The 23,468-nt window shown below is 50.6% G+C and overlaps 1 protein-coding gene and 1 pseudogene across 1 annotated transcript; both read right to left on the bottom strand.

Moving 5' to 3' along the window:
* Positions 1-6,603: 6,603 nt before the first annotated feature.
* On the bottom strand, positions 6,604-7,527 carry LOC110578541 (annotated as a pseudogene).
* A 6,762-nt stretch (positions 7,528-14,289) lies between these two features.
* Positions 14,290-23,109, bottom strand: PLEKHO1 (pleckstrin homology domain containing O1). The gene is made up of 6 exons (XM_021688060.2): positions 22,888-23,109; positions 22,171-22,317; positions 17,492-17,632; positions 16,689-16,793; positions 16,214-16,315; positions 14,290-15,112 (listed from the first exon to the last, which is right to left on the bottom strand). The coding sequence occupies exons 1-6, from the start codon at positions 22,915-22,917 to the stop codon at positions 14,408-14,410; spliced, it is 1,230 nt and encodes a 409-aa protein (XP_021543735.1). The 5' UTR covers positions 22,918-23,109; the 3' UTR covers positions 14,290-14,407.
* Between the last annotated feature and the right edge of the window lie 359 nt (positions 23,110-23,468).

The following is a 23,468-nucleotide window of genomic DNA, read 5'->3' as shown; positions in this document are numbered from 1 at the left end:
TTTTGGCAGTTTTGCCACATCTACTTTATTCTTTTTAATGATTGCTTCATGGTCCATTGAATTAATGTGTTATCATTATTTATATTGGTTTCCAAACTGATGGACTTCAGGGCTGTTTCCAGTTTTTGATATTTGAGTTAGATTTTAAATAAGAGCAGACACATGAATTAACGAAGGAAGAATTCTAGGTGGTGAAAGAGGTTTACACATGAACAGGGACCCCTAGCATTTTTGTGACTGAGGAGCTGTTCTTGACTTGCCTAAGCCTGAAGGTGATATATCTATGAGGGCAGAGGTGGGAGAGCAGTGGGTGTTTATGCAGACCTTCGAGTCTGTGTTGCAGATTCAGAATGTGACTTAAGAGCTGGGCATTTCTAACAGGCAGTACCCCACTTCGTCAGCAATTAGAGATCTTTCAGGGAAAGAGGTGTGAACACTGACCACATTCCCCTCCCATAGAAATGCCTTCTTGCCCCTCCATAGCTGTCACCCTATTGCATTCTATTTTTTTTTTTAAGATTTTATTTATTTATTTGACAGAGAGAGCGAGGGAGTACAAGCAGGGGGAGCGGCAGAGGGAGAGGGAGAAGCAAGCTCCCCACTGAGCAAGGAGCCTGATGCGGGGCTCGATCCCAGGACCCTGGGATCATGACCTGAGCCAAGGCAGACGCTTAACCAACTGAGCCACCCAGGTGGCTATTGCATCTAAATCTGCCGGCTATCGTAGTTGTTTCTCTGGGCACCCTCGCCGGAGTGAGAAACATGAAGGATTTGTAAAAGACAGAAAACAGGCTTGATGGCTTGAATAGAAACTTATGTCAGGGGAGAATGAGAAATGGGCCATCTGTGTAAGGCCACGCCCTTTCATCTAAGCCCATTTGTCCTTCCCACTGCTGTTGGAAGAGTTCATCCCGGATGTACCCATTTTTCAGTTGCATGATTTTGAGAGTCTCCAGCTTCAGTTCCCCTATCAGTAAAATGGGCATAATTAGTCCTGGTTGGCACAAGTACTGAGAAGGTTAATAAGCCAATGGATATGAATGGGCCTATTTTACTTTTTCCAAGGCCTTCACAGAATGGAATTTGTACAAGGCAATATGTGATCCAATCCAAGACAGTGAAGCATAATCTATTCTTTCCTGGGATGTGCCTGCCAGTGGCCAAGGTAAGCCTCAGCCTGTGTGCTTTATTTAAACAATTCCTGAAAGTTCATCACCTTTTGGAAAATATTACCAAATTTCTTACCTATCACCTTTAGGAAAATATTACCAAATTGTATATCACTCTGTGGTTGGCAAAGAGACCTTAGCAACAGTGGTCTCATATAAGCCTCCAGGAAACCATCCAGAGTAAGTAAGGCATATTTGATTCCCAGGTAGCGGGCGGTATAACAGGCTCAGAGAGATTGATGTAAAGAAACTGAGACTCAGAGAAGACACAGAAATAATAAACAGCAGAGATCAGGAATAGGTCTTCTCTAAACTACTTACAGGACTGATGAGGTGAGAGATAACAGCCCTGCTCTCAGTCTGCCTAGGCTTGTGATTCTCGTGTCTGTTTTCCCAGTTTTCCCCAGTCATATTTTACATCCTAGTAAAATGTATGTCACTTTTAAAATAATTTTATTAAAGATTCTATTTATTTGTCAGAGAGAGAGAGAGCATGAGCTCTCTCTTACGATAACCCTAGGAGGTAAGCAGAGCAAATAGGAGTAATTCCACTTTGCAATGAGGAAATAGATTTAGGAATTGAGACCTGCCCAAGGTTAAACACCCAGTAAGGAGCAGAGCCAGAATGGGAACCCGACTCTTTGGTCAACAACTTCAATGCCCTTTTTATACTTTCGTTAATGTTATTAGGCTTTTTATTATGCTTTTATTGTACATTTGTAACTTTTTCTAAAATTCAAATTAGATAACCTTGTGTAGACATTCATTACAAAACATTTATTGAGTACCTTGGTAAACTGGTCAGCATCTAGTTACAAGAAAAGTAAATAAACAGTTACAGTCAAAGATATAACATAGTTTGCAATTTGGAGATTTAATAAATGGTTTTTAATGACAGCATGGTGACAACTTTTCCTCAAAAGATAATAATCACAATTGACTTTTGTAAAAAGTGGGAGAAGGAAGTCACATACACACATACCCGTGTGTGTGTAACACACACAACCCTACCCCCCATCAGTGAAAATCATCTGAATTTTCCATGCCAGTAAGTAACTGGCATTTTCTTGGCATACTGACCGGCAGGGGATTACAGGCTGCCGTGTTGTGTATCAGCAGAGGAAGTCAAGTGGATTTCGGTATTCTGTTACTTTGATGTCACTGTCCAGCATTGTCTGGTCTTTTCCTTGCTAACAGATACCACAACATCATGTGAAAAAAAGAGAATTTGTAATAATTTCCTTTGTAAACAGCATATTTCTTGCTTGATAATGAAGACTTTGTTTACAGAAGTCCTCTTGCTATTTTGGGGCCATAATTGGTTGTTGGTCTGCTCATCCTTCTTAGTTCTCCAGGGCAAATGTGACCTGGAGCAGATTCTAAGAGAGGAGGGATGGGGCAACGACTTAGAGATCAAAGATTAGACAGAACAGTACCTTCAGAGCGCTAGATTTGGAATTAAAAAAAGAAGAAGAAGAGCAAAACTCCTCTATATAGTGAAGAATTAACTTTACGCAAAGAAAAGGGAAGAGTTGAAGCAGAGCTATGACTTTTGCCCTCTGCTCCCAGGAGGTGATCTCTAGGCATCTAGAATGTTCCACTTCATAGGGGCGTCTTTGCTCTGAGGCTGAGGCTGGCGACTGGACAGTCTAACGGTGTGATTTGTGACAGCTTTGGAACACGCTGTATCAGTTCCAGCCTCCAGAGGAGCTGAACACTGTGGGTCAGCAGTGTGGGCAGTGTGTGATTGAGCCCTAGTAAAAGCTCCGGACTCCAAGGACTTGGTTAAGGGTCCCTGGTTGGCAACACTCGAGGATTGTCCCACATTGTAACCAGGAGGAAGTAATGCCATCCAGGACTCCACAGATGATGAGAAGCTTTGTGTTTGGGCCCCGCAGATTTCACCCCATCTGTCTCTTCTTTTGGCTGGTTCTGATTTGTATCCTTTTGTTATAATAAAACTTTCACTGTGGGGCGCCTGGGTGGCTCAGTCGTTAAGCGTCTGCCTTCGGCTCAGGTCACGATCTTGGGGTCCTGGGATCGAGCCCCGTGTTGGGCTCTTCGCTTAGTGGGGCTCCACTGCTTCTTCCCCTCCTTCTCCTTCTGACCCTCCCCCCACTCATGCTCTCTCTCAAATAAATAAATAAAATCTTAAAAAAAACCACCTTTAATTGTAAGTACAGTGCTTTCCTGGGTTCTGTGAGTATTTCTAGCAAATTATCTTGAGGAGGTAGTGGGATCCCTGAACTCGTGACTGGTGACTGAAGCGAGGGCAACCCTGTGAGCACTGTGCCCTTCACCTGTGAACTTTGTCTACCTGTATCACTGGGGTCAGACATCACTGCGTTTCCCAAAACCTGATCTTAGATTTAGATTTTGGCACTTTCTAGCTTGGTTATTTCTGTCAGCTTCAGGGTTGTTTTTTTTCCCCTTAATTTGGGGGTCATCCCTGTTCTATTTTCCTTACGGAGTTAATTCTTAATGTGTGTAAAAGAATACGCTACTTAAAAACTGTGATGGGGGCACCTGGGTGGCTCAGTTGGTTAAGCGACTGCCTTCGGCTCAGGTCATGATCCTGGAGTCCCGGGATCGAGTCCCGCATCGGGCTCCCTGCTCGGCAGGGAGTCTGCTTCTCCCTCTGACCCTCCCCCCTCTCATGTGCTCTCTCTCTCATTCTCTCTCTCTCAAATAAATAAATAAAATCTTAAAAAAATAAAAAATAAAAAAATAAAATAAAAAAATAAAAACTGTGATGGGCCATCAAGATATATTAATATGACCACAATGGACGTAAATGGTGGGGATGAACGTAGCAGAGATGTGGGTGGGATAGGCAAGACTTTATTCCATCATTCATTACACAAATAATTTTTGTGTTTCTATATTGTGTGCAGAGTGCTAGGGAGATAAGAGTGAAGAGTCAAGGCCCTGCCCCTGTGGGGCCTGTATTCTACTCAGGGAGAGAGAGAATGAAAAGGCAAAAGTGGCAAATGATTAGGCTGTGGTCATTGTTGGAAGCAAAGAGTGATATGACAGGGAGCGGTTCCACTGGACGGGGTGCTTCCACTGGAAGAGACAGAGTGACCAGGAAAGAGCTCTCAGAGGAGCTGACATTTGAATAAAGATTTTAAGGAAGAGAACTAGAGTGTTTTTTAGGCAGAAGAATAGCAAGGGCAAAGCGCCTGAGGTGGGAAGGAGGTTGGTGTGTTTGAAGAATAGGAAGTAGGTCTGTGTGGCTGGATTGGGAGAACATAAGGTGGGAGATATGCATGGGTCAGATGATGAAGGGCCTTATTTTCCAGGAAAAGGAGTTTGGATTTTTATTGGATTTTTATTTTAAGAGTGATATGAAGCTTAGACGATTTTAAGTAGGCAAGTTACATGAATTGCTTTAAGAAGACATTCCAGCTGCTGAATGGGGAAGAGCTGAAGCAGAGAGAGAGGTCATCAGGAGACCATGCAGTTACTCAGGTGAGGGGCTGGCAGAGGACAGATAGAGAAATGGGCGGATACTAGCTATGCTTTTCAAGTAGAGCCAAACGCCTTGCAGTGGATTAGATGGTGGCGCTGGGCAGGGCACGAGGAAGAAAAGTGTGTTGGGTCCTCTGGGAAGCAGATGCCGAGGAGTGGGGAGTGTAAGAGGTATCAGAGGTGGGGTATATGTCTATGAAAGGAAAGGGGAGAGGAAGCAGGATTGGTCAGGGAGAGCCTCGGTCTGAAATGCAGGTAAAATCTTGGGCAACCCGTTGGGGAACTTCAGGGCAAAGGTGTCTTGTGAGAGGAGGTTCCATTGGGCAGAAATGTCTAGTCCCTAGTGACCCTTCACATTGCTCTCAGTCACTGGTGGGGGGCTGCCTGGGAGGAGCGTGCCCAGGCTTGAAAACTGAGGCAGATCCTGAAGTTTCTACCAGCTGGAGGCTGACGGCTGACTGCACTTCTTACAGCTGATCAGCAAGCTCTCTCCTGAAGACAGATCCAAGCGGGGCAACCCCATGGCTACCACAGTCCATCCCTTGTACCATGTGGATCCATTCTCCGGACACATGGTGGGGGGGAGGGGTAGCCCTTCCAGAGTCCTAGTGAGCTGTCTTCCTAAAGGGACTTAGAAAAGGATGGTCTGTGGATTAACCACAGGCTATTGCTGTGGCGGGTCTTGGGGCTGCAACTGATAAATGACTGTCTCCCTGCTCCATAATCCACTTCAAATTCCACTGTCCCTCTCTGCCAGAGATTATCCCACTCTCATCTCTGCTGGCCCTGATGGCTTGCCTGGTAGAGAAACCCAAGCCCTTATTCTTGAGGCGGTCTGAGACCCCAATAACCTCACCCTTCACAGGCTGTGCTGGATTTGCCATTCACATCACAGTTAGGCAACGGAGTGCCAAGAGGTGCCCATGGGGATCACCCGCGTTCCATACATATTCCTGCCCCATGTGTTTAGTAGCATTCCATCTCCTTTTGCTGGGCAGGCTCAATATCCCTGTCTCAGTCCCCATGCAAAGCCACCACCTTGCGTGTCACCCAGGATATGGGCTAGAGCAGTATTCCTAGGTATCCAACGTATTGTTTCCGGAACAAAGAGGTCCACGAGGTATGTGCTTCCTTTGTGGATGTAATATGCAGCAGTTTGTCTTTTCTTTATAGGAGATGTCCTAGCATGCCTCTGACCCCTGGGTCCCCCAAACTATTGCAGGGGGAGGTCCCTAGAATCTTCATAGAGTTTATATCACACCCTCTTGAGTGAGTGTGTCTTACCAAGGCTTCCAAGGGCCTTCTTGTGCCTTCTCTCCAATCAGCACAATGTCATTGATGCGGTGGATCAATCTGGGATGTCCGCATGGTCTAGATCTTTTCTGAATATATCACAACAGAGATTGGGAGAGTTGTTACAGCCTGGGGGAAAAGCTTAATGAATGTTGTTCAGTCCATGTGAATGATGCTTCTGATCCTCTTTCCTGATTGGGATACAGAAGAATGTGTATGTTACATCGATGGCCACATGTCATGTATTTGAAGCCATATTTATCTGCTGTAGCAATGAGACCACATCCAGTGTGGTGGCTGCAATCAGGGCTTGAACTGAGCTGGCTGTAGTCTACCGTCATTCTCTAGGATCCATCTATTTTCTGTAGGAACCAGACTGGAGAATTAAACAGAGTTATGATAGAGACCACTACCCCTTGAGATCCTTAAGGATGGTGCTGATTTCTGTCTTCCTTCCAAAATGGGATATACATATATATATAATTTTTAAAATTTATTTTCCCCCTTTCAATTAATTTAATTTCAACAATCTGTCAAAAAAGAGCCAATAAACAAATATTGAATTACATTTTGTTGGTTTTTTCAAAATGTCTTGTGCGTCTCTCACCCTGACCACCCTGCTACTTTTCCATATTCCATGGGCCGCGCGAAGATGCAAAGCTGGTGCGGTCTACTTGGAGCCAGTAGACAGGAGGGCAAGGAGGCCTGATGAAACACTTACGGACAAAGTATAGTTCACTGTGGGGTTGAAGTTCGTCAACATAAAGAAGGAAGCAACAATGACCAAGACCAGGAATAGGGTGTTGTTATAGAAGATGGAAAATGTTGTAGCTTCATAGTCAGCAACTTCCCTCTTCTTCCACAAGATTCTTTCAACTTTTTCCTTTCGAGACATCTTTCTGTTATCAGCTTCAGAAAGTTTGCAAGCCACTTCTTTGGCAACAGCATCCTCCCTCTTCTGTGCTACTAGATGGGGATGGTGGACACGATGAAGGCGTTCCCGAGGAAGAGCGTGGAGGACTTGGCTGAGAGGTTGCAGCTGAAATCCTGCAGAAGCAGATCCTCCTCAGATTGCTGCTTGGAGCCACCATGGGGGCCATGGTGGAGCTCATATTTTAAATTGAAGTGTAGTTGACACAATGTTACATGAGTTTTAGTATACAACATAGTGATTGGACAACTCTGTATGTATGCTGTGCTCACCACAAGGGTAGCTGCCATCTGTCACCATACAACACTATTATAATACCATTGACTATATTCCCTGTGCTGTACTTTTTACCCCCATGACTTATTCCATAATTGGAAGCCTATTACCCCCCCACACACACACATACCCCTTCACCCTTTTTACCCATCCCTCTAACTCTCCTCCTCTCTGGCAACCACCAGTTTGTTTTGGGATATTGTTTTTTATTTACCACATTGCTTTAGAGGTGTGAGAATGGGGAGAGAGGCACAATTTCAGAAGCTTCCCCACTGTGATAGCTCTTGTCACATAGACCAATGACCCAACATAGGGACTTTCCCAACAGCCAAAATCAGCTCCAGTTACACATACAGGAATGGGGCAATGACCACCAGGTGGGGCCATGGACCCGTGGAGCATCTTAAGATGGACTTCAGCCAGGACTCCATTTTGATGGGCCAGGAGTCCATCAGTCTAGTCCACCAAGCAGTCCACAATGACAATTTCAGGTCTCTGACTATCAGGATCATTTCAGACCTATGTCATACTGGATACCCCCCTCCTCTGGTTCACAGATGCCCAAGTAAATGGCTGTTAAGGCCCTTTGCCGGAAGGACTGGTGGAATTATTACAACATATACTTGCTGTAGGGTCCTTCCTCCTGGGGACTCATCCACATTTTCATTCAATAGATTTCAGGTCTGAAAACAATTTCAGATGTAGGAACTGGGCAAGGGATCATGACATTTTTAAAGTGTCTTTAAAACATTTCATATTTAACTGTGACTTAAAGACCTATAATAAAATTTATCATCTTATCCATTTTTAAGTGTGCAATTCAGTAGTGTTAAGCATATCCACAATGTTGGGCACCCAGCTCTAGAACTTTCTCATCTTGCAATACAGAAACTCTGTACCCATGAAACAACTCCCCATTTCCCCCTGCCCCCCAGCCCCTGGAAACCACCATCCTACTTTCTGTTTCTATGAATCTGACTACTTTAGATACCTCATGTAAGTGGAATCATACAGTATTTGTTTTTTGTGTGTGTGTCTGGCTTAGTTCACTTAGCAAAATATCCTCAAGGTTCTTGCGTTGGGCTCCACACTGGGTATGGAGCCCACTTAAAAAATAAAATAAAATAAAATAAAATGTCCTCAAGGTTCATTCACGTTGTAGTATATGACAGATTTCCTTCCTTTTAAAGGCTGAATACTATTTCATTATATGTATATAGCACATTTTGTTTATCCATTCATCCTTTGATGGACACTTGAACTACTTCCATCTCTGGCCCATTGTGAATAATGCTGTTACAGACATGGGTGAGCAGGTATCTCTTCAAGATCTTGCTTTCGATTCTTTTGGGTATATACTGGGCGTGGGATTGCTGGATCATGTGGTAATTCTGTTTTTATTTTTTGGAGGAACCACCATATTGTTTTCCATAGTGGATGCACCATTTTACATTGTTACCAACAGTGCTCAGGGGTTTCAGTTTCTCCAGTTTCTTCTGGCTGGAGACTGTTCCATTCTCTTTTTTATTTCTCCCTCAACTTTTGCTTGCAAACTGATTCCATATTGGTATTGTCAGCATTCTGCTTGGAAATCTCCTTAGCCACCTCCAACAAGTTTATTACGTTCATTTTCTATTTTCCAAGTACCACAGGTGACAGTTTCATAAATTATTCCGCTGCTATATAGCAAAGATGACCCTTTCCTCTGAGCATCCAATAGCAATTTCCTCCCTGCTCATCCAGCTGTACTAATGGTTTTCTTGCCGCCTGCCCTGTTTGCCTCTGTCTGCTCCCTGGGCCCAGTGCGAATGCCATGTGTTTTAGGTTTTAATTATGGACGTCTTCCACTTCCACGTACCGATTTCTGTTTCAGTATCTACTGCTGAATTGCAAATCACCCCCAAACTTAGTGGCTTAAGACAACAACAATTTATTCATTTCTCACAATTCTGTGGTTTGATCGGACATTTGGTCTTCGGGTCTTGCATGGTGTGCTGTGTTTAGCCATGTCTGTGCGGAGGCTTGGATGTTGGGATGATTCTATGCGGTTTCCGGACCTCTTCCCCACGTGGTCTCACATCTTCAAGAATGCTCGTCCAAGCTTCTTATATGCAACTGAATTTTAAGAAGCCCAGGCTTCTTACATGCAGTGAGGGAACTGCAAGACCTTTTAGGGTCTAAACTCTGGAACCTACACAATGGCACATTCTATTGGTCAAAGCAAGTTACAAGGCAAACCCAGATGCAAATGGCAGTTGGAGAAAGAGCAACGCCTCTTGAGCAGAGGACCAGTAAACTCACATTGCAAAAGAGCATGGAAGGAGGCTGGTTCAGCAAGGACCATTATTTAAGGATTTTCCACATTCATTTAAGTTTAAGCCGCCTGTTAGGCACTGAAGTAGAGACGTCAAAAGGGCACGTGGCTGTGCGTGCCTTGATCTCTGAGCGGGCTGGGGCCTGGAAAGTGAATTTGGGAGTCATCCACATATAGACATGATGCTTTTGTGAATTGTCCTGCCCACCCGGTTCCTGGTTGCTGTGTAAGTTTGGACTGTGGATGGGGCAGGGTGTGAGCGGAGTGCAGCCCACTGCAGCCAGAGCTGGGGGGAGGCTGGCGGGGAGAGAAACCTTCTGTTCCTGCCAGGGCTCCAAGTCCCCCTCCCCACTCGGGCAGAGAGCACTTCGCTAGGCTTCTCTTTCCCTTCCCACCTCAATTGAGACCCCAGGGCTAGGGATGAGGTTAGGACAGCTTGCCTGCACACAGAGGACGGAGGACGGGGAAGCATTCTACTGCCTTGCTTTGCCACCTACAGAAAGGAACCCAGGAAACTGAGGACCACATTGCCCTGCTCCATCTTCTTTCTGTTGTGTTGCATTCCTGCCAGGTGGGAAAGCTGCACGAGCAACCCGATTCTACCACTCCTGGCTGTTCTCAGCCTTCATCTAGAAGACAGTAATTGGGCGTCGTCACAATACTTTGTTAACCCAAACCTGATCACCTTTATTTTACACTTTTCTGTGTTTCTCGGGAAGAAGGGGCTCTTCGCTCTCATTGTTTTAATATCTGGAAGAAGGGAGAGCAAGAGTGAGGCTGAATCTAGCATTGCTGAAAGAAGGAGGTGATTTCAGAGTTATTCCAAACCAGCTGGAAAGACAGGGGAGACCACCCCAACTTGTCCAAAGCAGGAAGCAAAGAGGAAGAGGGATTAAGAGTTGGAGACTGGGGTGCAGATCAAGATTCTAGTGCTACCCACTCTTTTAGGAGTTACTCTTCTCCATATTGTCCCTTAAGAAAGAGAAAACTGCCTTATGCGCCTCGTTCCCATCACTGCACCAACCTCTACCCTCCTGATAACTTAGGAGGAGCTGGGAATCTGTATTCTTTCCAACCTTAACGCAGTTTTCCGCACATTTGTTAACTCTCCAAGATCCTATTTTTAAACTGGTTCTGCTATTTTTTGCATTCTCCCCCTGCCTGCTTCCAGGGCGGGGTTGGGCCGGGGCTAGGCTGGGGCTGGGGTGAGGCATGTACGAGAGTTTCTGGCTCCATCTCTCATTTCCTGAGCTGAGCTGGGTTGTACTAATTGACCTCAAGGGTCTCAGCTGTGCTAAGCTGGGTGTTTGTTAGATCTCGTTAGGCTTGTGATTAGTGCAGAAAATCTAGGTCAGAGGCAACTGGTTGGAGTGATGGTCTCAGGGGGTGTGAATAAAGGTGGGGAATAGCAAACAGGTTCCTGGTTCTGTGGGTGGGGTGAGCCAGGGACAGGGACCGGTGAGACTGGTGTCATACACACAGACGGAGAGACACAGGGTCACGTGCAGAAAGGCGCTCAAACTCTTGGGGCGCGAGTGTGCTGGCGTGCGTGTGTGTGTGTGTGTGTGTGTGTGTGTGTTGTATTTGCTCCCGCGTTTACTCGGGTTTCTTTCCAACCTCTCCTTATATGGTGTGGCTCCAGAGCAGGCTGGGGATTGGCTGCTGTGCTTGGGAGACTGGGAGCTTGGAAGAAAGGAGGAAGAGAACTGTACCGAGCAGGGGCTGGGAGTGAGAAGGGGAGGGGGCTGGAGCCGAGCTTCGAGCTTCGAGGGCCGTGGAATGGGGCTGGGCCCCCCCCCCCCCGCTTCCCTGTGAGGTGTAGAAATGGGAGAGATTTGGGGGCATGGTTTTGGTAGAATATACCGGTGACAGAGGGGCTGGGAGCTAGGGTCAGAGTTGCAGGCTCAGCAGGGCATGCTCTCCGAAGGCTGGAGCAGGACTTAGAGAAACTTGTGGGGTTCTCCGCTTTTCTTCTCACCCTAAACAGCCTACAGCTCTGCGAAACAGCATGCGCAGGAACCCATCAGCTCTTCAGGTCAACACCGCAGACATTTTCCTCCTGCCCCCCAGACCGCTACTTCACAAGCGAGTGCGGGGGAACAGGCAAAGTTGAGGAAAAGGTCACTGAAATATGCAATGGCATTTAGTTCTTCACCCGTCTCCACTCCTTACCCCGTTTCAACTCTGCGTCCTGGATTCCCCCATCTCCCCAGCCTAGGGCCTCCCAAAAGAGTCTCCCTTTTGGAGTTCCTTTGTGTAAGAAAGGAATATAGCACAACTGATGGGAGAGGGAAGGCGAGGAAGAAAAAATACACATCCTGAAGCAGGTCCACTGGCAACTGTGTAATAAGCAAGTGGGCTCACAGCCCCCTACCCAATCTACCCATTCACCCCAGAAGCCAGCAACTGGGAGGGAGTGGAGGCAATATGGCAGGTGAAGAAATTGGGCTGATGGAATGCGGGGAGAGAGGTCTGGGCGAGGGGAAGCTGGGCTCCCGTGCTCTTGTCCTCCCGTCCGCCCACCTTCAGGGTCCCAGGGGCAAGGCTGGCTTGGTGCTGACCGCCGCGGCTCCGGAGGACAGGCGATCTGGCGCCCCCCGCGTCCCCCCCATCTCCAGCCGTAGCCCCGTCCCTGGCGCTGCGTGTCCTTGAAGAAAGGGCGCGGGCACTGCGCGGGGCGTGCGGGCTCAGAGCGCTCCCGCACTACAACTAAGTGGCAGCGATCAACCGCGGGCCCGAGGCCTCCTAGCCCGCGCTGTCCCCAGCCCAGCGCGTCGTTCTCCTGGCCACAGGCGCCGCAGGCGTTTGCTGAGTGTCCGCGGCGGGCATTTCCCTCGGGCCCCTTCGCCTGCCCGCCCAACAGGAACTCTCCGTGCTGCGGAGGAGAAAACGGACAGTCGGAAAGCTGGTGCCTTGGGGCCTCATAAGGAAAATGTCGGAATCTGAACCCAGATCTGTCTGGTTCCAAAGCTGGGCTCGTTTCGCTCCCCTGTGGCCTGGTTCTGGGGCCTGGGCCTTAGTTCCGCGCCCAGAGGCCCCCCATCTTTCTTTTCTGCTCCCCTCACCTGTCCTTCTCCTCCCAGTGCCTCCCTGTGTCCTCTAGCCCCCCTGGCAGCCACAGGGAATTGGCACCTTGGGACAGACATGTTCTTCCGGCTTTTGTCTTTTTCTTCATTACGTAGGAGCAACCAGGAAGAAAAAGAAGAGGGAAAGTGCTGGTAAAATAAAATTAATACGAAGGTAGGGACTTCTACAAGGAAATATTTTAACCTTGATTTTCATGATTGGACAACAGGTGGGTCTACTGAGCATGTGAGTTTAGGAGAGCGAGGCCTGTCGGGAGGATGGCAAGTCTGCGGACCCAGATTTCCTCACCTGCTGCCTCAGGAGACCCTGGGCAGGACATTCAGGTGGCACTCTGGTGTCGTCTCCCTCACTCAAGTAGGATACATATTCGTCGGGGAAGAGACTTGTTTAGAGAACTACAGGCTAGATCTGGGGAAAACCTGCAGGATCGCATGGTGCAAGAACCTCTCTTCCATGGAGACATCCCCCATCGTGCTTACTTGGGATGTGCAAGTAACATCAGAGCAGAAGATTGGGAACTGAAGGGTCTGCACTCCCCCCAAGGGATTTTCCTTTTCTCCCTCCTACCGCATCTTCCTGAATGTCACATTGGGGCAGCCTCACCACCAGCACCAACAGGCCTCTGTCCCCACGTTCTCCCCTCTCACCCCCAAGAGGAGCGCTAGGTCTTGACTCTTGGAAGCAAGAGGAGATCTAGGGAAGAGGGTCAAGGGGCTAGCAAGGGGTGCATAAACTTCCAAGTGGCTTCTAACCCCTTTAGTTGATTCGTGAGGCTCTCTGTCCCCTTCCTGTCAAAACCCATTCAGCTCTTGCCTTCACAACCCTTCTCTGGCCCGTCACTGTTGCTAATCTGATCTTAGGAACTTCAGAGGGAAGAAGCAAACAAAACAGAATGAGTGTGTGAGATCTACCGTTGACAAGAATGCAAGGGAGACTGGCCAGGAGGGCGGTGGCGTGAGCACAGAGATGTTTTGCTGAAGTCGGGGCCTGATGAGTGTTGGGAGAGAGGTTTGAGGAAGGAGAGGGAGAGGCTACAGGAAACCTAGCTTGGCCAAAAGAGGAACCTGGCCACACGTTTGGTTTTCCCCTCAATCCTGCCCAGCTTGCATTGCAAATCAGTTTCGTTCTTAGTGCGGTTCTTCTGTGGGGTCAGCCGCCCCTAGTTCCCCTGCCCTGGGCGCCCCCCCCCCCCCACCGAAGGACCACACCAACTGTCCAGCACTGGATCTTCGCGTCGGTGTTGGGAAAGGTAGGGAAATGAAGGGAAGACACACGGCGAACAAGATAGCCAGGCAGCTCAGTCTCATTAAAGGGTATGAGCAAGAAGCTGGTGTGTCTGGTGGGATCCCACAAATCCTACTCAGGGCAGGGACAGATGTCACTTCTGTGTGCGCAGTTGGCAGTGGCTTCCATATCCCCAGGGCTAGAGCTGGACAGCTGAAATTTCACCCTCAGATTGAAAACCTGGAATGGGATGGAAGCGAAAAAGCCTCCCCCGCAAACTTGGCTTATGCACGTCCTTGGGAGCAGCAGAACGTTCCCTGCCGTGTCTGAGGGGTGGTGTGTGTAAATGGCCAGACTATGCCTTTACTCCCCCCTCTCTTCGTCTAGGTGAGAGCTTCTTAATACTGCTGTCGGGGTCACCTCCTCAAATCTGAGGCAACTGAGGTGCCAGAGAAACAGCCACGGATAAGGAAGGAAACGGGGGTGGGGGGAAGGTTGGGCAGCAGCAAGAGCAACGAGTTTGTGGGGTTTTTTTTTTTTCCTTTTTTTGACTGAGGTAAATAAAAAAGCTTTATCCTGCAACACTTGGAGATAAGAGTCCGTGTACCCCACCCCCCAAGTTCCAGCCGCTGTCCCCCTCGCTCACATCAGGCTCTTCCGGTACTGACTGTGCTGAGTGGCTGGTCTGAGGTGCGAGTCGGGGCTCTGCAGGTCCATCTGTCTATACAGGTCCCTCAGCTCCCTGACTTCCTGCAGCACCCTCTTTGCTTGGCTCCAATTCGAGGACGCCTCTCCCAGCAGCCGCTCTGTCTCCAGCAGCCGCTGCTCTGACTCAGAGTCAGGAGGAGACCCCGGGGGGTCCTTGGCCTTTCGCTTCCCATCTCCCAGTCCCTGAACCTCTGTCAGCAGCTCCTGAGTCTTCTCCAGTTTCCTGGCGACCAGGTCCTGGATCCGGGACAGCTGCCCCGGGTGGGGTGGAACGAGGCCTGGGGGGTCCCCGGCCCGCAGCTGGAGGGTGCAGGCCGGGGCAGCGTCCCGCTGAGACAGGATCTCCTCCAAGGAGGCACAGCGGCCTTTCTCTGCGGGGCTCAGCTTCTTGGGGGCCTGGGGCGTGTAGGTGGCCCCTTTGTCTGGCTTTTCCCAAGCCCGGGGGAGGCCGCTGGCTCGGTCTGAGGAGGGCTGGATGCGGTCTGAGTCTGCTCTCCGCCGGCTGCCGGCCAGGTGGGCCACAGACTTGTCCAGGTCCACGCGAAAGTTCTCGGCGCAAGAGGCTGGTTCCTCCGGGGAAGGGTCTTCCTCCTGGATCAGGTCCAAAGTCAGCATCCCATCTGAGGTAGAGGTGGAAGCCTAGGGAAGGAGAGGGTCGGGGTGAAGGGGGGAACTGCCATCAGTAGGCGGTTCAGCAGTGACTGTCTGTCGGAAAGACAGAGGCAAACTGGCCATTTTCCTCCTCCATCCTGACTGAGCCCTTTGACTTTCTTACTGTTTCTTATTCCTTTGATAGTGATTGGAACTTTTCTCTTATTGTTCTGTGATTTAAAGTAACTTCTCCTGCTCGTGTCCCATACTCTCCATTTTACTACAAACTTCCTGCAGAGTGCCTTTTTTTCTCCGTCTCAGGGACTCTAAGCATCAAATCGGGTTTGACACCCACAGGATGCTCCGCATGGCACAGCTGCTGTCCTTTTCCATCTGTGTCCTCTGAACCCTATGCCCCAACCGCCTCTGCCCCTTTAGAGCTCAGAACCCCGCGCCTTAAAGTAAAACTTGTTCTATTTCCAGAACACTACAAGAATACAAAACAATACAGGTACTATTCGGCACCTCATGTATATCGATATATATGTTGTTTCAGTCATTCATTCCTCACAGCAGTCCTTCAAGGTAGGCATGGCGCCTGCCCCCTTTCCTGCTGAAGAGGAGCGGCCTCAGGGAGGGAGTTGAGAGAGAGTAAACTGCAAAGCTAGGTTACAACCTGGTTCTGTCTGACTCCAAAGCCTGTATTCTTTCTACTATAACTGACTGCCTCTCTCTCTAGAGACCGAGAGCTCGGACAGTGAGAGGAACCGGCACTCGGTGTGTTGCGGGGGGTCACGGTGATCCTTCCTCCTGGAAGTGACTGCAGGGCCTGATGCCACCACTGTGTGGTTAATTTCTACTCCGTGGGACAGCACTCACCTCTTCTATGTTCGCTTTCCTTGTGGGTAGATCTCATTTTCCACCAAGAATGATACATTTATTGAGGGCAAGGACTTTTGAACTCATAGTAGGTGCTAAGTAAGTATTTCTGATTTGGAGGAATCAGGCAGGGGGACGGGGTGCAGGGACTTCCTGAGCCTTTGACCTTGGTACCACAAATGCCTCTGGTGGGCTGAATACTCTTGTCTGAGACGGGCCCACATGGAGTTGGCCCTTCAACAAGTTTTACTTTCTTACAATCTTACGTACCACAGCCATCAGGTGTCCCCGAGTTGGGGGGCGGCGGGAGTGTTGGATTTTTGCCCTGTCTCGAGTGGGGTGTGCAAGATAGCTGTCCTCCTCAACGGTGACCTGAAGAGATGCGTTGTGAGTCATGGGCGCTCTTCAGAGACTGTACCAACCCAGCATCCCCTGTGGCCTGAACATGCCTGGACTGGGAAATAAACCCACCCCATTGACTGGTTCTGAGAAAATCCAAGGGCAAGGCCTTTACTGCACATGCGGGGGCTCCAAGGCTGGCCCCAGGCACCACAAAGAATGGAAAGAGGAGTTGGTGGAAAGACTCAGAAGGTGGGACAATGGGGTTTTCAAAGGGAGCTAAAGAAGTACGGCTCGTGGCGGGTAGCAAGTTAAGTGGGGTGCACCCCCAAACCTCCCCCTTTACATGAGTCCTGGGTACTGCCTCTGCCCTGGTGCTCCTCCCCGCCACATGAGCCCCCCTGACCTCATCCAAGATACGGTTCTTGGCTCGGGTGATAGCAGAGTTGAGGGCATTGATCCATGATTCCTTCTCTTCTGGACTCACGGCCAGGAAGATCAGGTTGGGAGCCTGTGAGGGGAAGATTCTTGGTTCAGCCAGCGTTTTAGGGTTGGTGCCTCACTAGGAAGGGTGAAGAAATAAGGAATTATCATCTCATTCTCTTAGACCCAGCTCCTAGAAGGAGAGAGATTCTGCTTCCAGAGTCATCCACAACCTAAGGAAACCAGCCTCTAGTCCTAGAAGATGCCACAGCTTAGAGGTTGTTTTAGAAATGACCAAGGAAGAGCTAGGAAGGGTGATGGATATTACTACGTCATTGGAGATAATTACAGGAGGTTTGATAGATAATAAAGGACAGGTACTAAAATAAAGATCTTTAATGTCTGAGTAGACAGAAAGTGACAGGAACTTCCCGGAGTCCCCTCAGACAAGAGAAATTAGATTCAGAACTTCACCTATCAGGGTACAGGGAAAAGTGATTTTCTTCCAAGAATGTATGATGTATGTGTGCCTGTGTGTGTGAGAGAGAGACAGAGAGAAAGAGAGAGAGAGCTGATCTCTGTGGTTGGATAGTTTAAAGGCTGGCTCGCCTGGAGGGAAGGCAATGGCCACAATATTCTCAGGTTAAATAACAGAAGCTGGCAGGAGGGCAAGTGCGGGGCCTCTGGGCCCAGAGTGGGAGGAGAACCTGAAGGGCAAAGGTGTCCTCTGCCCCCGACATGCAAGCGGCCTCGGTTCCAGGGGCCCAGGAGGCAGGAGAGACATACCGTGTTGCCGGGCTGTTTGGAGTGGGCAAGAGTAAACTTGCTATGATTTTTCTTGCTCCTGCTCTTGGATTTCCGGAGCTCTTCACACTTTTCATAGTCACTCAGGTCAAACACCTCTTGAATATTTTTCTCATCTTTTACCTAGGGGAGGGTTAGAGGTGAGGTGCTGAGGAGATGACTTCATGCCTTCCCCCAGACTGTTAATTTAGGCCGGTTCTGGGAAGCAGGATGAGCCTAAGGAGAGGGGAGGGAGGACAGGGTAGGAGAGCTGTCTGACCCAAGGCCCACACAGGCCTGAGCGTGGGCATGGTCCTGGGGCACCCCTCAAGCCCCGACTCCTCAGGTGGGTTTCCATGTAAGCCCCTTATCCCCTTATCCACACTCTCTTCGGCTCAGCTCCTGTTTCCGGAGCCCCAGGATGTCTCTCTTCACCATGACCCCCGTTATGTCCTTCAAAAGACACGGCTTATGTGGCGGCTAATAGGTTAATCCTATCATCCCTGAAGACAGACAGACCTGGGTGGCTGTTGATCATCCAGAGGGAGGAGATAAAAGCGGGGTCAGCATCAGGGATGTCTCCAGGCAAATGCTACCTCTGGTCTCCCCCATCTTATTAAATGTTTACACTGTCGCTTTATTTTATTTTTTTAAAAAAGATTTTATTTATTTGTCAGAGAGAGAGAACACAAGCAGGGGGAGTGGCAGAGGGAGAGGGAGAAGCAGGCATTCGGGGCTCGATCCCAGGACCCTGGGATCATGACCTGAGCCGAAGACAGATGCTTAACTGACTCCCTACACTGTTGCTTTTTTTTTTTTTTTAAAGGTTTTATTATTTTTTTTAAGTAATCTCTACACCCAACATGGGGCTCAAACTCAGAACCCCAAGATCCAGAGTCGCAGGCTCCACTGACTGAGCCAGCCAGGCTTTCTTACCTGACTCCCTCCTCAAATATATATTATTCTAAAGAGAGTCATCGGCCTCCTTCATTTTGGGAGCTCCAGCACCATAGAAACAGCAGTGCCCTGTGCTGAGTTTGCTCAGACAAGCTGAAAAATACACCTATAGTTCCTGCCCTACTCCTGCCCTCCGAGCTCCTGAGACGACCCGGCCTGGCCCTTGCAGGCTTCGAGAGCCATTTAAGTCATCCACCTCTCCCTAGACAAAGATGCGCTTACACTGTCCCTGGAGGACATTTCAGACTTGTATTCTGCTACTTCTCTCCATGGTTCCAGTTTTGAGAGCTGGTTCTCCTTTGTGTCTAAACTGAGCCCTTCCTGCTCGTGCTGTCTCTCTTGCACCCTACCCTTTGCAGCGTTAGCCAGCATTTGGCCCTTCACCCTCCTGCCGAACGTCTCATCAGACCACAGTTCTCTCTCCGTCCTCTGACCCCAACCAGCCTTTGTGGAGGGCCACAAAACAAATTCCAGTAATACTTCTGCCGAGGTCTCGTGGAAACCTCTCCGTTGTTTCTCCTCTCCACTAAGGTGTTCCCCACAGGCCTGGGACTCTGAAGCTGTGGCTCATGGATTGTTCTGGCTTACAAGAGGAGAGGGACTTAGTCGCCGGCCCAGACGAGCAGCCTGTGATTAGAAAGCCCTTTCGCCCTCTACCATTTGAGCCTGGGCTCGGAAGACCCTGGGAACGAGAGATGAAGAGCGCCAGTGCCTGTCTTGTCAAAACTAAACAAACAGATAAAAGTAGTCTCCTGTCTCCCTTGGAAGACACCCACCCTCCCTGACTGGAACTGTTTCTTAAGCGCGAACTAGGAACTGTGTGCTCGCAGGTGACTTCATCTATTCCCCTGGTTCTCAGCAGCCTTGAGGTGGGGGAGTGAGTCTCTCTTCCACTGCCCAGCCCATCTCTGGTCTTGCATCTGCCTGTCCTTCGGACTCGCCGCTGGGGCCAGGGGGCTGACACAGAGGCGGAGGGCTCATCACACAGCCTCGCTGGGGTCAATGGCTGCTCATACATCTGCCTGTTTGTGTTGGCCCGGCGTGCCTTCCCCACGGCTTTCCCCTTCCAGGGCTCCCCGGCTTGGGGCTGGTAAGTGACCAGAGGCCTGGGAGGCTTGTGGATGGGAGCGGAGAAGGTGTTGGCAAGGGGTGTCTGAGAACAATTCCCGGAAATGTGGGGCAGGGAGGGAGGATGATGCATCAGCCCTCCTGTCCTTCTTCCTCAGGCTTGAGACTATCAGCAGCCGCCAGGACTCTTAGAGAGGAAAGTGCTGGGTGTGTGTATGGAGCCAGGGGAGGAGAGTTACTTGTTCTGTTTTCCTTTCAGGAAGGGAAGGGAAGGGAGAAGGGAAGGGAAGGGAGGGGGGTATTCTGCCTCAGACACGCTGACAAGGAGCTCCAGGAAGGAGACAGTGACAGAGGTTAGGCCTCGAGAGGGCAGTGGTAGGAGAAAGGGCAAGACAAACGGCGGGACGAGTAGATTCCAGTCCCACGGAAGATGGACAGCTCCGAGACCCTTGTCCCAAAGTCTCATTTATAACTACCCATCTTCCAAAGCTAGCCCTTCCTTTCCCCTGGGCCCACAGAAAGGGATTTTCCCTTACCAAAAAAGATGCCCTGAACCCAATTTCCTCTACCAGGAGATCTCCTAAGATCTAGTTTCTGTTCCTATACATCAACCCCGTGATCATAGGGTGCCCTTTGACTGAGAATGAGGAAAATGATTAATAACAACAAATACAGAAGGATTGCTTTGATGGAGGTGGTGATGGGAGACCCTGCTTTTATGAGGAGAGGTAACAAAAAAAGACTTGAAAATTCGAGGGGAGAGGGTTAGGGATATTCTTGCGTTAACACATAAATTACAAACATTATACTTTGCATTTTAAAAAAAAATCTTGAATCTATTAGCTCTGGAGCTTGTGGGAAGTGGACAGAATAGAGCCCAGAGTCCTCTGTCAGCTTCACCCTTAGCCCAGACCTGCTGTAGCATGGTAACGGGCTCCAAAGAAGAGGAGTAACAGTAGGCTTGTCCCCACTTCTCCTGCGCCCTTCTCAGCAGGGGACAGTGGGCCCCATGACCAGTCAGATGCTCCTGACTCACAGGACACCAAGCCTTGGAGGCTGAGGTCATTCGAGCCTTCCCCCTGTCTCTGTACTCCTTCATCCACAAACAGGGAGCAAGCACGCTCTTTCGCTCCAGACTCTTTTCTTTGGACAAATACAAACAAGAAAAGATGTCTTGTTCCTTCTACCCTTCCACTGTTCTCATGGTTCCCCTCTGACGTGTGGGAAGTTCTCCCTGATTGCTCACCAGAGTTTCCTGCCATTATGAAGTTCGGGGAAGACAGGAGATACCCTTTGACACTTGCTTATTATTATTATTTTTTAAACTGGAAAGCCAGCAAACTGTGGAAAAACCTTCTGTAGGATTCGGGATTGGGTAGAGGTGGCCCTTAAGAAGAAATCCTGCTGTCCAAGTCTTCTCCCACCGCCCTCCATCACCAAGTTCCCAGCCTGGTGTAAACAGTCAGGTCGAAACACCCAGAAGAGGGATGGCTCGGGCCCGGGCACAGCTCAGCTCTCCCCTACTTGCCTAGGTACACGTTCTGTTCAGATGAATACTTTCTCTAGGACTGCGCATGTGTCTGTTTCAATACCATAAAAGGATTTATTTACCTAAATATAGTCTACTGCAGAAAGCAGAAGAGGTTAGAGCTCCGGGTGGACTTCCCAGTTAGGCTGGGTGGGGGGGGTGCACAGGATTGGGGGAGGAAGGGCCACCCAACCAGGGGAGCACAGGACAGTGTCCTAGCCTAATGCGGACACAGTCTCAGAAGTAGGGGACTGGAATGACTTCCAACTCACGGAAGGCAATGTCAGTTTCTCAGGTGTTACTGATCTCAAGAAATAGAGATAAAAGGGAGAAGAGTGTGGGTTCAGTGATCTGGGCTCAGGTTCTGAATGCCGACTGTGGTTTTCATTTTAACTACCCAGGGACGGACAGGGGTTCCTGACTCCATTTGTCTCCTTTCTGATACAACTGGGGGAAGTTATGAAGAGGGTGGAGAATGAGTTCCTTGCTTCTTCTTTTTTTAATGGAGTGGGAAGCATACAGGTTAGGAGCGTTGGCTTCAACAGAAATAACTGCCACTCATAGATACTCTGCCTGAGGTCATATGAGACTGACCCAGGGTTGTGTACGTGTTTTCTGTGACTGGGGCAGCTGCAGCTGTGATATGACCCGCATATGCCCCCCTGCTAGAGACAGGACCGAGGAGGTCCACTGGCTGGGGGCAGGGGCACAGGAAGGGGTGAAGAAGAAGCTGAGCAGAGTTTTTCAGCAGCCGTGGCAAAGGAAAAAAAAAAAATCCTACCTCCAGCTAGCTGCCAGGATAGTGTAGGGGGCAGCAGGGGACACTTAGAACTTTTGGGACACCTTGGGAGGGGGGGTCGTCGTCGTTGTCAGAAAGGTGTTTGCCAAGAAAAATCATTAAGTAAAATGCACGCTCGACTTGGAATTCTAACTCGGGTCTTCTGGAGAAAGGGTGACCTTTCTCTGCAGATCTGACAGGGGTAGAGACCCACCGAATTGCTGAACTTGCTTTTGGAACAAAATGGGGGGGAGGTGAGGGAAGCGGGAGGCGGAGGTAGGTGAGTCCCCTGTGGAGGGACAAAACGGGGAATGTGAGGACGCAGGGACAGCGGAGGCAGAGGGCACCTACCTCCTTCTCAGAGATGTACAGCTGGTCCCCCTTCAGCACCACATAACGGTTTTTCCAAATCTCCCTGAAAATCCCTTTCCCGCAGAATTTCCGGACCCAGCCGACCTTCTCAGGCGGTGCGGACGGCTGGTTGCCATCCTGAAGCCCCTGCCCCAGGGCAAGAGCAGAACCTTCCGGTTAGGTGGCTATCGCCTTCTCCTCGTCTCATTCCGGCCCTCACGACCCCCCTCGGCTCCCCTCTCGCCGGCTTTCCCGTGACCGCCCCCCACCCCCCCAGAGGCTGGACTCAGGGCGCCCCGCGTTCGCGCCCCACTCCTCGGAAGGTTTTCACTCCGGGCAACTCTCTCCCCCACCGCTGCCCTCCCGCTTCCCCCACATAAACAACTCCAAGTGCGAGAGGAAGGGGCCGGGGCCCGGCCTGGGCGGAGGGTGGCCTCCGGCTGGCCGCCAGGTCCCCCGCCCCCTCCCGCAGCCTCGGTCCCCGCCGCGCCGGGATTAACGGCATTTTATTTTATTTCTCATTGTCTCGGGGCCGCTGCAGCGCGCACGCAGGCGGCGGCCGGCCGCCCGGGGGAGGGGGCGCCGGGGGGCGGGCGCAAAGTGAGCCAAGTCCAAGCCCCCGACCCAAGTCCGCACACAAAAGCCCCCCCCCTCCCCCGGCGGCGCCGGGGCCGCGGGGCCGGGGTCCTCGGAGCGGCCGGCGGCGGGCGCACTCACCCTCTTGGTGGAATTGTTCTTCTTCATCATTCCGGGTGGGCGCGGGCGCGGGCGCGGGGGGAAGGGGCCGGCTGGCGGAGCTGCCCCCGGCGCCGCCGCCGCCGCTCCTCCCTCCCTCTCCCGGACTCTCCCCTTCTTTGTAGCTCCGGTTACACTAAAGGCCGGCCTCCCTCGCACTCGCACACACACGCACGCCCGCTCCCCGCCCCTCGGCGCCCTCCATCCCGGCGCCCACGCGGCCCGGGCCCCCGCGCGCCCCCGCCGCCAGCTCCCCGGCCCGGCGCGCTGTGGGCGGCCCGGCCCGCGCCCCGCGGTTCCATCCGCCGGCCCGCTGACGTTGCGAGTTCAGAATAAAGGGCGAATCGCGGAGCCGGAGATGGTGCGCTCCCCCACCCCCCTCCTTTGTTTCTGACTCGCTGAGGGTGAGGAAGACAGACCTAAACCCAGCCGGAGAGCGGCTCCCGGGGCGGGGGACGGGGCGGGGGGTGGTCCGCGGGACCCACGCTCGCACCTGCGGCCGGAGCCGGGGGTGGAGCCCGAGACACCGACCCGCCGGACCTGCCCAGACAGCCCGCGGAGGC

This window comes from Neomonachus schauinslandi, chromosome 4 (assembly GCF_002201575.2).
Source record: "Neomonachus schauinslandi chromosome 4, ASM220157v2, whole genome shotgun sequence".
NCBI classification, from domain to species: domain Eukaryota; kingdom Metazoa; phylum Chordata; class Mammalia; order Carnivora; family Phocidae; genus Neomonachus; species Neomonachus schauinslandi.
The sequence above is the reverse complement of the archived record's forward strand: the minus strand, read 5'-3'. Positions and strand labels throughout refer to the sequence as shown.